General features: G+C 39.1%; 2 protein-coding genes across 2 annotated transcripts; one reads left to right on the top strand and one right to left on the bottom strand.

The window, feature by feature from the left end:
- The first annotated feature begins 796 nt into the window (after window positions 1-796).
- Window positions 797-1,744, top strand: LOC102429084 (olfactory receptor 10A4). The gene has a single exon (XM_006107772.1). It carries the CDS (start codon window positions 797-799, stop codon window positions 1,742-1,744), a length of 948 nt encoding a protein of 315 aa, XP_006107834.1.
- Window positions 1,745-6,457: 4,713 nt separating this feature from the next.
- On the bottom strand, window positions 6,458-7,411 carry LOC102429688 (olfactory receptor 2D2-like). The gene has a single exon (XM_006107774.1). The coding sequence runs from the start codon at window positions 7,409-7,411 to the stop codon at window positions 6,458-6,460; it is 954 nt and encodes a 317-aa protein (XP_006107836.1).
- Between the last annotated feature and the right edge of the window lie 7,928 nt (window positions 7,412-15,339).

Genomic DNA, 15,339 nt, shown 5'->3' with positions numbered 1-15,339 from the left:
TGATACTTGAGTTTCATATTTTGAGATGAAGACATAAATGGACCAATAGAAAATGATGAAAGGGTTTATACATAACACTGCAGTCAGATACTATCTTGAGTCTGTCTTTCCTTTGTCTGATCACATATAGCCACATGGAGAATATTTAGCCCAGGGATCAAAATAAACCACAGTTTCTATATTGTGTGCCTTCTTGTTAAAACTGAAATTGTCTGAGTTTGAAATGAAGATTCCTCCAATATGCTGAAATCTTTCTGAGCACGGCTGTTGAAGACTAGAACACATGCAGGTCTCCTCCTCAGGGATAATTGGTAAATGTTGGCTCACTTCCTTTGCTTTTCTCCTTCCCACATTTTTATTTTGTAGAAAACATATCCAGACTCATGTTAACATCTTTCATTGTGTCTCAAGACCCTTCTCTTCAGAAATGCTTGGCCTGGCTTCATGTCAGCATCACTGACTGGTGCTAAAAACAAAAACAAGCAACAACAACAACCAAAAAAACCCAAAAACGGAAAAGTAGAGACAACTCAGGAGATGTATAAATATATATGGTGTTCCTCAGTTCAGTCTGAAAAAGGTTAGTATTCTTCAAAAAAAAAATTGTGAAGCCTATAGTCAAGACTTGGTTTTTACATTTTGAAAGTATATCTGTTTTATCTCCAACAACTATAACAAAAGAGATAGAAAATGAAGCCACAGGAGGTTCCTTTTCCAAGGGTGTAACAGAGGTCTGTATAACAGATGGAGACTTCTTCCCAGAGTGTGACTGCTCAATGAGATCCTGGGCAGAAGAATGATGTGGGGAAACTGGACCATTGTCAGTGAGTTTGTTCTTGTGAGCTTCTCAGCCTTGTCTTCCGAGCTACAAGCTCTACTGTTTCTCCTGTTTTTGATCATTTACCTGGTTACCCTAATGGGCAATGTCCTCATCATCCTGGTCACTACAGTTGACTCTGCCCTACAAAGTCCTATGTACTTCTTCCTCAGGAACTTGTCCTTCCTGGAGATAGGTTTCAACTTGGTCATTGTGCCCAAGATGCTGGGGACCCTGATCATCCAAGACACAACCATCTCCTTCCTCGGCTGTGCTACTCAGATGTATTTCTTCTTCTTCTTTGGGGCTGCTGAGTGCTGCCTCCTGGCCACAATGGCATATGACCGCTATGTGGCCATCTGTGACCCTTTGCGCTACCCAGTCATCATGGGCCGCAGGGCCTGTGCCCATCTGGCAGCTGCTTCTTGGTTCTCAGGGTTTCCAGTGGCCACTGTGCAAACCACATGGATTTTCAGCTTCCCTTTCTGTGGTCCCAACAGGGTGAACCACTTCTTCTGCGACAGTCCCCCTGTCATTGCACTGGTCTGTGCTGATACCTCTCTGTTTGAACTGGAGGCTCTGACAGCCACAGTCCTGTTCATCCTCTTCCCTTTCTTGCTGATCCTGGGGTCCTATGTTCGCATCCTCTCCACTATCTTCAGGATGCCCTCAGCTGAAGGGAAACGCAAGGCCTTCTCCACCTGTTCCTCCCACCTCCTGGTTGTCTCCCTTTTCTACAGCACTGCCATCCTCACATACTTCCGACCTCGGTCCAGCACCTCTCCTGAGAACAAGAAGCTGCTGTCCCTCTCCTACACAGTGGTGACTCCCATGTTGAACCCCATCATCTACAGCTTAAGAAATAGTGAAGTGAAGGCTGCACTGAAGCGGGTCACACACAGGACCCTGGTCCCAAAGAAACTGTGATTAGTTTAGATGGAAACTGAAAGGGTTGAATGCAAGGACAAAAGAAAGAAAAGAGTTTGGCTCAGTGGACAGAGCATCAGCCCATTGACTGAAGGGCCCCAGATTCATTTCTGATCAAAAGCATGTACCTTGGTTGCAGGCTCAATCCCAGGGGCACATGTGGAAGGCAACCAATCAATGTGTCTTTCTCACATCAATGTTTCTCTCTCTCTGTTTCTCCCTCTCCCTTCCACTCTTTCCAAAAATCAATGGAAAAATTTCCTCAGGGGTGAGGATTAAAAAAAAGAAAAAGAAAGAAGGAAAGAAAAAAGGAAGGAAGGAAGGAAGGAAGGAAGGAAGGAAGGAAGGAAGGAAGGAAGGAAGGAAGGAAGGGAGGGAGGAAGGAAGGAAGGAAAGAAGGAAAACAAAGTTATCAAATAGTTTTTTGGACTCCACTTTTTCCAGGAGCCACAGTAGACCCACTGGGATCTTAGACTTTCCACTGGGATCCATTTCTGAAAAGAACATGAGTGGTGGAAGAACGAACTGCAGTACGCTCAGGGTTCTATAGGACTGTGATATCAATGTCTCTGAAGATGCCACTAGTTTACACAGATTAGGCGCCCATCTGAAGGTTGACAACTTCACTACAATTTGCTATTTTTCATTTTTTTAGCTTTTTTTGTTGTGTTTTAACTTTTTCTTGAACTTCTTCATCCATGTCATTTAATAATTTTCTGCTTTACTTTCTTCTGTTTGTCCAAAAACTCTACCTGCAACTTGTAAGGACATTTTTGTTTATAAGGAAGAGTAATAATAATAAATAGTAGAGTTCTGTTTCATTCTTTCATTCTTCTTTTTTTTCCCAGCAAATTTTTATGTAGTACTCAACATGCATTCGACCCTGTTTAGGCCCAAAAGACACGTTGGTGAACAAAACAGATTAAATGTCTTGCCTCATGAAACTTATAGTGAGGGAGAAAACAAAAAAGATACTCTAAAGCTCTGTTGGTTTATAAAGTACACATGTTTAGAGTGCTAGCAATTGAGTAATTCTCCCTTTGCTTCTATAATTGGTCTGTGCTTCATCTGGAGAAAGACAATTCCACACTTCTCACAACTGCCTCAATCTCAAATTATCCACCTTGGATATGAGAGTTGCTTGACCCAAAGGGTGCAGTGGTTCTCAACCTTCTGGCCCTTTAAATACAGTTCCTCATGTTGTGACCCAACCATAAAATTATTTTCGTTGCTACTTCATAACTGTAATGTTGCTACTGTTATGAATCGCAATGTAAATATCTGATATGCAGGATGGTCTTAGGCGACCCCTGTGAAAGGGTCGTTCGACCACCAACTGGGGCCACAACCCACAGGTTGAGAACCACTGGGTTAAAGGAATCACCAGTCAAGTATAAGTGGACAAATTCTAGGAAACTGTTGGGAATAACCCAGAGTTTCTTTGTTTTCTATGTTTGGGGTAATCTTATTTTGATTGGATAAAGTCAACTGTCCCTTTTAAGCTTGTATATCACTCAACCAATGTAGCAGCCACTCTATGATTTTGTCCAGTGAACATTGCCCGACTCTATATTCTTGGCAAGTAACAGACTTGAGATGTGGACACCATAGCTTTGTGTAATCTATTCATAAGAATGTATTGATAATTAACCAAGTAAAATAGCACTTATTGCATAGGCAAGATCTCTTCACAAACAACTCTAACTTTGTGTGCCATGTAAGTACCAGGACCAGTTTAATCTCCAACACAAGGTGTCCTTTAACTCGAATGTATCAAGGGCTCCAGGAGGGCAGCACATTCTGAATATCACCATAGGAATTTGCAAATAAAAAGGCAGATTACAGGGTTCTATTTGCATGATGGCAATCACACAATAAGCAGATTGGTACCATTATAAATTTGTCATCTCCAAGTTTAGCCAAGCTTTTATCACTGCCTCACATTCATTTTACTTGAACTTTTTATGGTAGGTAGAATAATGGGCCCACAAAGATGTCCATGTCCTAGACCCCTAAACGTTACCTTACATTGACTTTGTAGATGTGATTACATTAAGGGTATTCCCATGAAGAGGTTAGCCTGTATTTTTTTTTTTAATCAAGTAACAGGAAATCAGAAGGTGGGTTGAGAATGACCTTGAAACATTTATTCCCATCGCTTCCTCAACTCCATGTACCTAAGTCCATGGGTCCTGCCTGGTCGCCTTCTAGACACAGCTACCCTCTCCAAGTTCTAATTGCCTTCTCCTGGTCCTTCAGGCCCAGGATTGGTAATAGCTTCTCACTCTTGCTTCCCTCAGATGTCACAATTTCTTTTTGTTTTTCAAAACCCCATCTTTACCTTATAAACGTGTGTCCTAATAGATTACAGTACTCATCTCTCTAATGAGAGTATGAGAAGTATAGCAGAGCTCATAAATTCTGCTTCATTGTGCCCATGCTCTACCCACCTCAAACATATACAAAGATGGGGAAAAGTAAAAAGTAGGTTTATAAGTACTACAAATAAATAATACAACAATAAATAAATAATAATGAATAAACTCCATTTCTTGTATTCACAACTGTAAACCTACTTTTGCCCTCCCCCATATGTACATGCACATGTAGGTATGTTGTGGAATTGGCGCAGAAGAAGGGACAGCTGAACACTCGGAGGTATCAGGAAAGAGAACCTTTATTCAAAGCAGTGCTGCTGGTTTGGGGGATTCAAAGATCCAAAGCCTGCACAACTTATACAATGAGATTTCTCCTTATATATTAGTATATTCCTGAGTTTCTTTGTTTTCTAACTACTGGGCTTCTGTGGTGGACTTTCACAGCCCCTCCTGAGTCAGTTAGAATGGGGAATTTAGATTGTATCTGAATGCCTAACCTGGATGGCACCAATGACCTCCCTCTAGCTAAGCTGTTACATCCTTGGTTTATGGCCCTTGTAAATTGGGAGTATTTAAGTAAATAGGTCTTAGAAGACCCAGATAATTAAGGAAGGGGCAGTGACTTGATTATAGGCTAACAAAAATGTGCATTAGGATCCTAATTAGCTAGGTACAGAGTCAGGCTCCTAGCCCCTTACATTCTTTCACAGGTACAAGTGCATGAACACATATATGGAGCACCTAGCTCATAGTAAATGATTAAGTAATTTTTGTAAATTTATTGATTATTTAATGAGGCACAGAAATATTAAAATACAAAAGTATTGCAGTAGGTTCTGGGATAAGATAAATATTAATATATAGCATAATTTAATAAGATAGATTTTACAGGTTCTGTAAATGGACAAACAATGGGTCTGTGCTGCTTGTCACTACTTGATCCAAATAAACAGAGACAGGGTTGAATCATATTATGAGCATCTATTCCAGTACTGCCAGCAGTATGGGAGAGCAGCAGATTAGCCACAAAAATCTGCTCTGCGGTCCCCATAAGCCAACTGTTTATATAAGTAGAACTACAAAGGAAGAGTAGGAAAAAGGGCAGTTTACAGATATGCAAAAGGACTAGGGCAGTGATTCTCAACCTTCCTAATGCCGCAACCCTTTAATACAGTTCCTCATGTTGTGGTGACCCCCAACCATAAAATTATTTTCGTTGCTACTTCATAACTGTAATTTTGCTACTGTAAACAATATGTAATTATCTATGTGTTTTCCGATGGTCTTAGGCGACCCCTGTGAAATGGTCATTCGACCCCCAAAGGGGTCGTGACTCACAGGTTGAGAACCACTATACTAGGGGTCTTCAAAGGGCTTAGTGATATGCAAGGGCTGGGGTTATATGTGGAAATAGCCCAAGGGAGTGCCAGATGGGCAATTAACAGGTAAGCAGGCTGGAGGTTTGCAAAGGCCCTGCAGGTATGCAAAAAGGCTGGAGATCTTTAAAGGGCTGGTGATTCTGGTTTCTGCAGCATAATTGTTAATCTTTCCATGATAATAGGCAGCTCCAAATGGGGAGGAAGGGCTGCATCTCTAGGTCAGCTCCAGCCAGGGTAGAATGTGCCTCCTCCTCCTCCTCCTCCTCCTCCTCCTCCTCCTCCTCCTCCTCCTCCTTCTTCTTCTCCTCCCCCTCCTCTTCCTCCTCCTCCTCCTCCTCCTCCTCCTCCTCCTCCTCCTCCTCCTCCTCTTCTTCATATATTTTATTGATTTTTTACAGAGGAAGGGAGAGGGGTAAAGAGTTAGAAGCATCGATGAGAGAGAAACATCAATCAGCTGCCTCCTGCACACGTCCCACTGAGGATGTGCCCACAACCAAGGTACATGCCCTTGACCAGAATCGAACCTGGGACCCTTGAGTCCACACGGCAACCCTCTATCCCCTGAGCCAAACCAGTTAGGGCAGAATGTGCCTTCTTTAATCAAAATAAAACAATCACGGTTAACAGAGCATGATTAATATTTCTTATAATACTAGCTGGTTCCCCAAATACTAGCTGGTTCCCCCAATTCTATTGCTGCCCCCTTTCAGTTCCATGGTTTATAAAAATGCGTATATTTCTCAGAGGCGTTCCTAACTCAGATGCTAAAAAACTAACCAGAAGGAAGGCCCTCCTTCTTCTTGCTCCATGAATTACTGTCCTTCTACAGAGGAAGTACTGGGTGAAGGATGGAGGGTGGGTCCCTGGATAAGGCCCAAGGATGAGACTCATACCATGTTCTAGTCTTGCTAAGGAAACTACTCAGCAAGTCTTCCAAATAGAGAGCCAGCAGGGTCTCACTGCCAGTGGCAAACTCCAAGCCTGCACGGGAGATTCCTTGTGGTCACTTTCCTCAGAGCTCCCTTCACGTCCTTGTTCCTCAGGCTGTAGATGAGGGGATTAAGCATGGGGGTGACCATTGTGTAGAACACAGACACCAGTGTTTTCAGTTCTTTGGAAGACTTTGGTGTCATGTAGGTGACAATTGCTGACCCATAAAAAAGGATGACCACGATGAGGTGGGAGCCACAGGTAGAGAATGCCTTGAGCCGCCCTGCTGCTGACTTCATCCTGACCACAGTCACTATGATGTGGCCATAGGATACCAGAATTAGGGAAACAGGCATGAGGAGAATCACAACCCCCACGAGGAAAATGGCCATCTCTGAAATCCGGGCATCTGTGGTTGCTAGGATCAAAAGTGCAGGTGCCTCACAAAAGAAATGAGCAATACTATTGCTGCCTCTGTAGGGTAGCCTTAGGGTGAAGGTGGCATCCACCACAGATACCAGAATGCCACTGGCCCATGATCCCGCAGCTAGCTGGACACACACCTTCCAAGTCATGATGGTGGGGTAATGCATAGGCTTACAGATGGCCACATACCGGTCATAGGACATCACTGCCAGAAGGGCACACTGCGTACCCCCCAAAATCAAGAAGAATAGAAGCTGAGCTGCACAACGTGGGAATGAAATGACTTTTTTCCTGGATAGCAGGTGGACTAGGGCCTGAGGAACGATGTTGGTAGAGAAACAGAGGTCAGCCAGAGATAAATTGCAGAGAAAAAAATACATGGGTGTGTGAAGCCGGGAGTCAACCTGAACAAGGGTCAGGAGAAGCACATTTCCAAGCACAGTGACCAGATAGACACCCAGGAATAAGATGAAGAGCAGCTGCTGGGTGTGCGGGTTGTCAGAGAGTCCCAGGAGGAAGAATTCTGTCACCTGTGTCTGATTTGTCTGTCTCATGGTTTGTCTCCTTTTTCAGTACCAAGTCACTACACACTAAACAGGTGTGTGTCGTCTATAAAATTATGTAAATCAGAGTTGGTGTGTGTAAGCTATAAAATATATAATTAAATGTTGCCTCCAATCACTACCAACCATTTCAAGAATCTCCTTTATAAGGCTTTTAGAAGATGGTCATGCTGCTTTACTTGGAACATTTCAATTTTGCAAGACTTAATGCTTTATAAGTTGGTGCGTTCATTTTTAGTGTCATCTGGCAAGTGTAGACTAGATCCAAAATAATCTTCTTTATTCTGAATATCAGATATCTAATAATAAAAAGACAGATTAAATTCATGTGTAAAGTCATGCAATTTAATTTCACTTTGTTATTAAATAAAGCAGGGGTCCTCAAATTTTTTAAACAGGGGGCCAGTTCACTGTCCCTCAGACCGTTGGAGGGCCGGACTACAATTTAAAAAAAAAACTATGAACAAATTCCTATGCACACTGCACATATCTTATTTTGAAGTAAAAAAACAAAACAGGAACAAATACAATATTTGTATTTGCATGTGGCCCGTGGGCCGTAGTTTGAGGACCCCTGAACTAAAGCCTTTGAGTCTTGTGTTGCTCTTGCCACACTTCTCCCATCTCATGTTGGTGCAAATATTTTTAAGTCTTTGGATATACAACTGTTTCTGTTGTTTCCTTCTCGAATGGGTGGTCACGAAGGCATAAGAAATCAAACAGAGCCAAAGTACCCTGCAGAACTGACTTTTGTCTTAGAGAAAATGACCCGTTCTGAAGGAGCTGGGAAACCAAGAGGTAATTCTGGATAGTGTGCGATAATCTCTTTGGAAATTCTTTCCTCACCTTCAGCTAGAGCTCCCACATATCAGTGAACTTCCAAAATAACAGACACACCATCATGACATAATTTCCATGCTAAGCCACCAGCATAGCTATTTTTCAGACTACCTGGCACTGATCTGCAACCTCCAGCCCATTAGCTCTCCCTGCCTGATGTTTCTGTCTACTCCTCCCAGAAATGACAAACTCCTTTGAAAGTTGTTTCTATGTCTTTCATTTTTGTGTACTTTATTAGACATAACATAGAGCTTTGTTCAATAAATTATCATTAATTAAATAAATCAAATAAAAATTTGTTTAAAAAGCCTGCCTAAAAATTAAGAATTCGGGAATAATAATAAAATATCATAGGGCTTCTCCAACAAAAGTAAAAGTAAATTTAATTTAAAGTCTAAATTTTAAGGCTCTACATGAGGGCTATCAACTCTTTATCTTTCTGATAAAATACTTCAAATTATGTTTTAAATACATCAAATGCATACATACATACACACATACATACACATGCACATACATATAAAAATAGAATGTATAGGATTGTCAAGGAAACCATCACATCAAAATATAGTCAAAATAATTTTAGAAAACAAATATGTGATATAATAATACATGTGCTTCTTCAAATCATTAAATTTTTTAAATGTTGTGATGGATCTAATAACCACCTTAATTTAAAAAATATGAACTTAAATGATATTTTGAGATATCTTCAACAACTGCAATGTGATCTAAATATACCTCTGGTTTCCATTGGTGATAAAGCCATAGATACTACAATGCTGGATACTATAAAACAAGAAAGAAATTTTAGATTTACTTTAATGTAAATAGCATTCACAGCTAAATTAAAGAAGTCCCTGAATTTCAAGTTACGAACTATTAGGCTCATGGAATTGCCAGGAATTTTCTCAAAAAAAGACACAGTTACACTCTATATAATCTGATATGGAGTCTTAGGCATTTGGATGGGTCTGTGAGTCAAACTGATGAAAGATTTCAATTTATCGTTGAAATAATAAATGAATAAATAAAATGTTAATATGAACAATCACATCTCTGCATAGTGTTAGCATCATTTTCATTGAACATACATCACACTTTGAATATTCAGTCACCTTATTTGTTGAGTAAATGTATTCGGCCAAGCATTTCCTTGGGATACAAACAAAAGGCCTAGCTTCTGAGGCCAAAGGCTCTCAGATAGGAAGGACCAAACTATAGTCACAGTTTATCCCCAGTGCCAGTGTGTTCTGTGGAACATCATAGATTCCCAGCAAATAGTTTAATGAATGAATGTACTGGACCAAGTGAGTCTGTATGATCTAACAATTACAAATAAAAGTAATATAGAATTGTTACTAGTGGGAAATATAGTCTATTTTTAAATAGCTGATATAAAAATAAATTTTGAGAACACAAGTAATTTTAAGATAGGTACTTTTGGAATTATCATCCACCTAGTGGAAGGTACTGTCTGGTTAGTTCGTAAAGTTTCCAGGTTATGGTTCAGCTCAGGTGCCTTAGACTTACTTCTCCTGCCACAGTTCATACCCTTCCCAGAGTAGAATTTAGTGCAATAGTATCAATTCTGTGTCTATATCTCAGAGAAAATTAAATGGTAAGCAAATAATGGCCCTCGCTTTTGATGAAAAGATATAGAGGATACCATTAAACACTTGTCCCAAAGTTCTAAGTGATGCCTAAGTCGGTGGTTACCTTAGTGGAAGGGCAACTACAGGATATTGCTGATTTCTAAGCCTTCTTACCCATTCCCCAATCCCACCTATCTCCAACACATGTAGAAATAGACACACACAAGTACACACATTCACAAAAAGCAAATATATCCTAGACACATAAATGTATTTACAGCAGGATGTGCTTACCTCCATCATAGCTCTTACAAATTACGTTGAAATTATTTTCTTTCTCTGTCACTATAAGATATTCAAGAGCAGCAACCATACCTCACTCATCTTTATTCACAGCAAATATGATAAATCCTGGCATGGAATAAGTGTCTAGCGCATGTTTTTGAGCTGATTTGACCTGAACCAAAATAGCAGAAGACAGTGAATGAGTCAGAGATAAGTGTGACTTGTGACCTGTCAGGTGGCAGGAATGCTCACTGACCCTGGGAGTACAATATTAGAGGACTACATCCCTGACTGCTCGTAATTTGTTTTTTAAAGCATGTTATTCTCCCATGCGAATGTGGAGGATAAAATGCTCCCTGGGCAACCTCAGGGTCAGGAAGCTTCTCTAAGAGAACCATGTCTGCTGTCAGTATTTCGTGTTATTCTCTGTCTTCCAGATTTAACATTAAATTTTAAGTGCATTTCTCTAAAAATGGCACGTATTACTTGATGTGGAATGGGATGGTAAGGTCACAGAGCCAAGCATTGTCTAATTGGCATTTCTTTTAGAAAGAGGATACTGAGGAAATCCATAGGAACCAAGAGAACATATGAAATTTCTCTTCAGATTCCAAAATCTTTCATCCTCAAAATCACCTACCCCCTACCTTCCGTATCCATGTACTTTACTGTCTCCACAGCCCCACACACAGGTATAAGAATTCACACCCAGAGGATCAATAATGACTCCATGGAAGCTCTGCTTATGTCTCCATCAGGTGAAGACCATGGTTTGATAAGATAGATCTGCTGTGGGGGAAAAAAACCTTGGCTAGATTTATTACAGAAGATTTAGCCCTAAGAATCACATTGTTTGGACAAATGAGTTGAATTAAAAAAATCAAATCTATGAAGGGATTGAAACCAATTCACTCCCAATATATGCCAAGTTATCCCCTTTGTTCAACTCGTGCCTTGTCTTTCCCTCCCTCCAATACACCTACCAACATTTTCTCATACCGTGGAGAAAAACGTTCAAACCAGCAAAGACATCTCACAGTTGAGGGGGAAACTGCTGCAGGTGCAGCAAGTGCATTGGCTGCAGAAGGGGCAGAGCGGAGACTGGGAGCATCTTGTTATGAAGTCAAAGGGCTCAGTAACATCAAGGACAAGGCAGGAGGGGAATCCCCACATCTCCCATGTCCAGAGGTCTTAGCATTGACTTCAGGGCAACAATAGTTCCATTTAAGTGAGCAGAGGAGTACATGAGCAGTCTCTGGAGCAGCTAACGTGCTCAGGAGAATTCTGAATCATTAGGGTGGATCCTGAGCTGCATTTCCTCTCAGAAGGTTCCCAAATGGTTGTGAGGACAGATGTCAGCACTCACATCTCCATTTGGGGGAGAATGTAGATGCAAACAATGTAGAGTTAATTCAATCCACAGGTGTATTTTAAAATAATACAGCATGATCAAATATGACTTATCTCTGGGATGCTAATATTTCAACAACAGAAACCCAACAAAGAAATTCACAAATTATTACACTGAAAAATAAAATCAGATAAAAATCTCAGTGATGTAGAAAACACATGTGTTAAGAAAAAAAACACCTATTTATTATGTCTTAATCTTTGTAAATCATGAATAAGATAAAGGGTTTTTTTAACCTGGTTGGTTATGCACCAAAACCCAACAACACATCTCATATTTAATAGAGAAATTATTGGTGCAGTCTCTAAGATAGACAAAAAATGCTGCCCACATCATTACTGTTTAGCAAAGTACTGGGAGTCATGAAGAACACAATGAAGAAAGAAAAAAGATAAAAGGTGGATTATAGAGAACAACATAGACTGATGAACAGGGACAGATCCAAAGACAGAGAAACAGCGATCAGACTATCAATCCCCAGAGGGAAAGTAGGGGAGGAAGGGGGTAAGGGGAAGAGATCAACCAAAGGACTTGTATGCATGCATATAAGCCAAACCAATGGACACGGACAACAGGGGGATGAGAGCATGAGTAGGGGCGGGAGGGGGGGGAGGATGGGGGTTAATGGGGGGGATGAGGACACATTTGTAATACCTTAACTAATAAAGAATTTTAAAAATAAATAAGTAAATAACACCAAAATGAAGATCCCCCCCCCAAAAGAACACAATGAAGAAAGAAAAAAGATAAAAGGAAAGATATAAGGCATAAGAAATGGAAGAGAAAAACATAAAACTTTACTACTTGCTGAGCATATGATTACCAGCCTAAAAAAATTCAATGAACAAATTGCTAGAAGTAATAAAGATGTGCAAGTTTCCTGTATCAGAGTTCAACCTAAAAAAAAAAAATTAAAACAGTTTTCTCTACCTCTCTACCAGCAATAACCAATTGGAATATAATTTTTAAAATGGTACAATTTAACAATAGCAGCAAAAATTATGAAGTATATGGAAACAAATCAAGAATACACAAGATCTCCATGGTGGTAAAAAATTAGCTCTCTTAAAGTAGAAGATCATTTGAAGAAATGGAGAAATATTTCATCTCTTGGATCAGATGACTTTAATATTATAAAGATATAATTTCTACTTAAATTGATCTATAAGTTTAGGGTAATACCAATTACCATTCCAGATGGATATTTTTAGTAACCCAAAAGATTTACTCTTACATTTATATGGAGAAATAACAATCCATACTTAGAATATTGAAAGAGGTCATGTAGGAATGCCCTACCAGATATTAAGACATATTGCCAAGCCACAAAAATAAAATCCAGGTGGTACTGGTGCAAAAAAGAACTAATAAACAAATGGAGCCGAACTGAGAGCTCATAGATAGACCCATATGTAAATTTCATGTAAAACAAAGTTAATTCCAAAAATCACTAGGGAAAGGACAGATAGTTCAGTAAATGTTGTTGGTAAAATTAGTTGACTACAATGAGAAAAATAAAACTGAATTTCTACCTAACATGACATAAGGAGGTAGTCTCCAACAGGATTAAATACCTAAAAGTTAAAATAGAACAATGACATTAGAGAAGAAAACATAGCAGTACACCTCACTGACTTAGAGTAAAAAAAATCCGAAGCACAAGCAATAAAGAAAAATTTGATGAATTTGATTTTATAAAATCTGAAATTTGTGTTTAATAAAGAACATTAAAAACAAAGTTAAAAGATAAATTAAAATGAATGAATTTTTTTGCTTTATCTAAAATCTAAGAAATAAGAACTTACTACCAGGGATTCACAATGAATTATACAAATAAACAAGAAAAATAAAGAACCCCCCTTCCCCCAAAAATAGCAAAGAATATAAAAAGGAAATTTACCAAAATAATAATAATAATAATAATAACTTCAAAGGGCTACATGAATATAAAGCAATGCTCAAATTCATTAGTAAAGAAATATCTACAAAGTAAAACAACAGAGATATTTATTTCCCTGTGTTAGTAATAATGTGCTGGAAAAACAGTGGAAAATAGGGGAGCACACTTGCATTGGGATGAAGTACAGTCATTCTGGGGGGAAATCCAGTATTACTTGGTCATCTTATGCTTATGCATATTCTATGATATAGCAATTATTGAGCCAAAATATTCTCACAGATACTGTCTTGGGATATTTGTGGTTCTGTTATTTGTGTTGGTGATATGGTGTATAATTGGGATATCCCTCCCTGGGAGAGGATATAAATGAAAATGCGATGGATGAACACCAAGGATATTCCACAGTCAGAAGAGTTTGGATGTATATGTACCAACATGAATGATCTTAAAGACTTAGAACTGAGTGAGAAAAGTAAGAAACAAAGGGGCATATAACACAATATCATTTATATAAATTATAAATACATATACAGAAAATAATCATTTTGTGAGACCAGATGAAAAGCACTGCATATAATAGAAGGTATGAGGTCAATGGGAATGATGCAAGGATATATACATATATTAAACAAATAAAATAAATGTATAAATAAATAAACAAGAGAGGGGCTTTAAAATCACTAATCACTATAATATGTCACTGAGGATTGTAATTAATTAAATTCCCCACACCTAAAACTCAAACAAATACACAAACTAGCAATAGGAGGAATTAAGATTGCAGGATACTTGTACAGAAATAGAAAGTCAGAAAAAGAACAGACTAGACTACAGACTATAAAAATGGACCAAATCTCATAGGAGTTTATGTTTTGAAATTAAATGTATTGGGTTGATAACATTATATAAGTTTCAGGTTTACAATTTTATAATACATCATCTGTGTATTCCATTGTGTGCCCACCACCCAAAGTTTGGTCTCCTCTTGTCACCATATATTAGACCCCTTTACCTTCTTCATCCTCTCCTTACCCCTTCCCCTTTGGTAACCACCATAGGGTTGTCTGTGTCTATGATTTTGTCTTGTTCCTTTGTTGCTTTTTATTTTATATCCCACATATGAGTGAAATCATATGGTTCTTGTCTTTTTCTAACTTATTTCACTTCACATGATATTCTCAAAATCCATCCATGTTGTTGCAAATGGCAATATTTCATATGTTTAATGACTAAGTAGTATTCCATCGTATGTATGTGTTCTAGATCTTCTTTATCCAATCATTGGTGGAAGGACATTTAGGTTGTTTCCATATCTTGGCTATTGTAAATTAATAGTTTAAGAAACAAGTAGTTTGCCCTGGCTGGTTTGGCTCAGTGGATAGAGTGTCGGCCTGCGGACTGCAGGGTCCTGGGTTTGATTCTGGTCAAGGGCATATACCTTGGTTGCAGGCATGTCCCCAGTAGGGGGTGTGCAGGAGGCAGCTGATCAATGTTTCTCTCTCATCGATGTTTCTAACTCTCTATCCCTCTCCCTTCCTCTCTGTAAAAAATCAATAAAAATATATATATATAAAAAAAGAAACAAGTAGTTTAAGAAACAGTTGTATACAAAATGATCTTTTAACTGGTAATTATCCTCACAAAAGAAATGTTTTGACTTTATGTCCACTAAAAGAGTATCCTATATAATAAAAGCCTAATATGCTAAGTGTCCGGTCGTCCAGTCGGCCGTTCAACCAATCAAAGTGTAATATGCTAATGATATGCTAAGGCCGCTCAACTGCTCGCTATGACATGGTGCACTGACCACCAAGGGGGCAGATAGTCGACTGGTCAATAAGTTGCTATGACGTGCACTGACCACCAGGGGGCAGATGCTCCAACCGGT

The sequence above is a fragment of the Myotis lucifugus genome, unplaced genomic scaffold (assembly GCF_000147115.1).
Source record: "Myotis lucifugus unplaced genomic scaffold, Myoluc2.0 scaffold_1418, whole genome shotgun sequence".
Classification (NCBI taxonomy): Eukaryota; Metazoa; Chordata; class Mammalia; order Chiroptera; family Vespertilionidae; genus Myotis; species Myotis lucifugus.
Note: the sequence above shows the minus strand (reverse complement) of the source record. Positions and strands in the feature narration are given on the sequence as shown.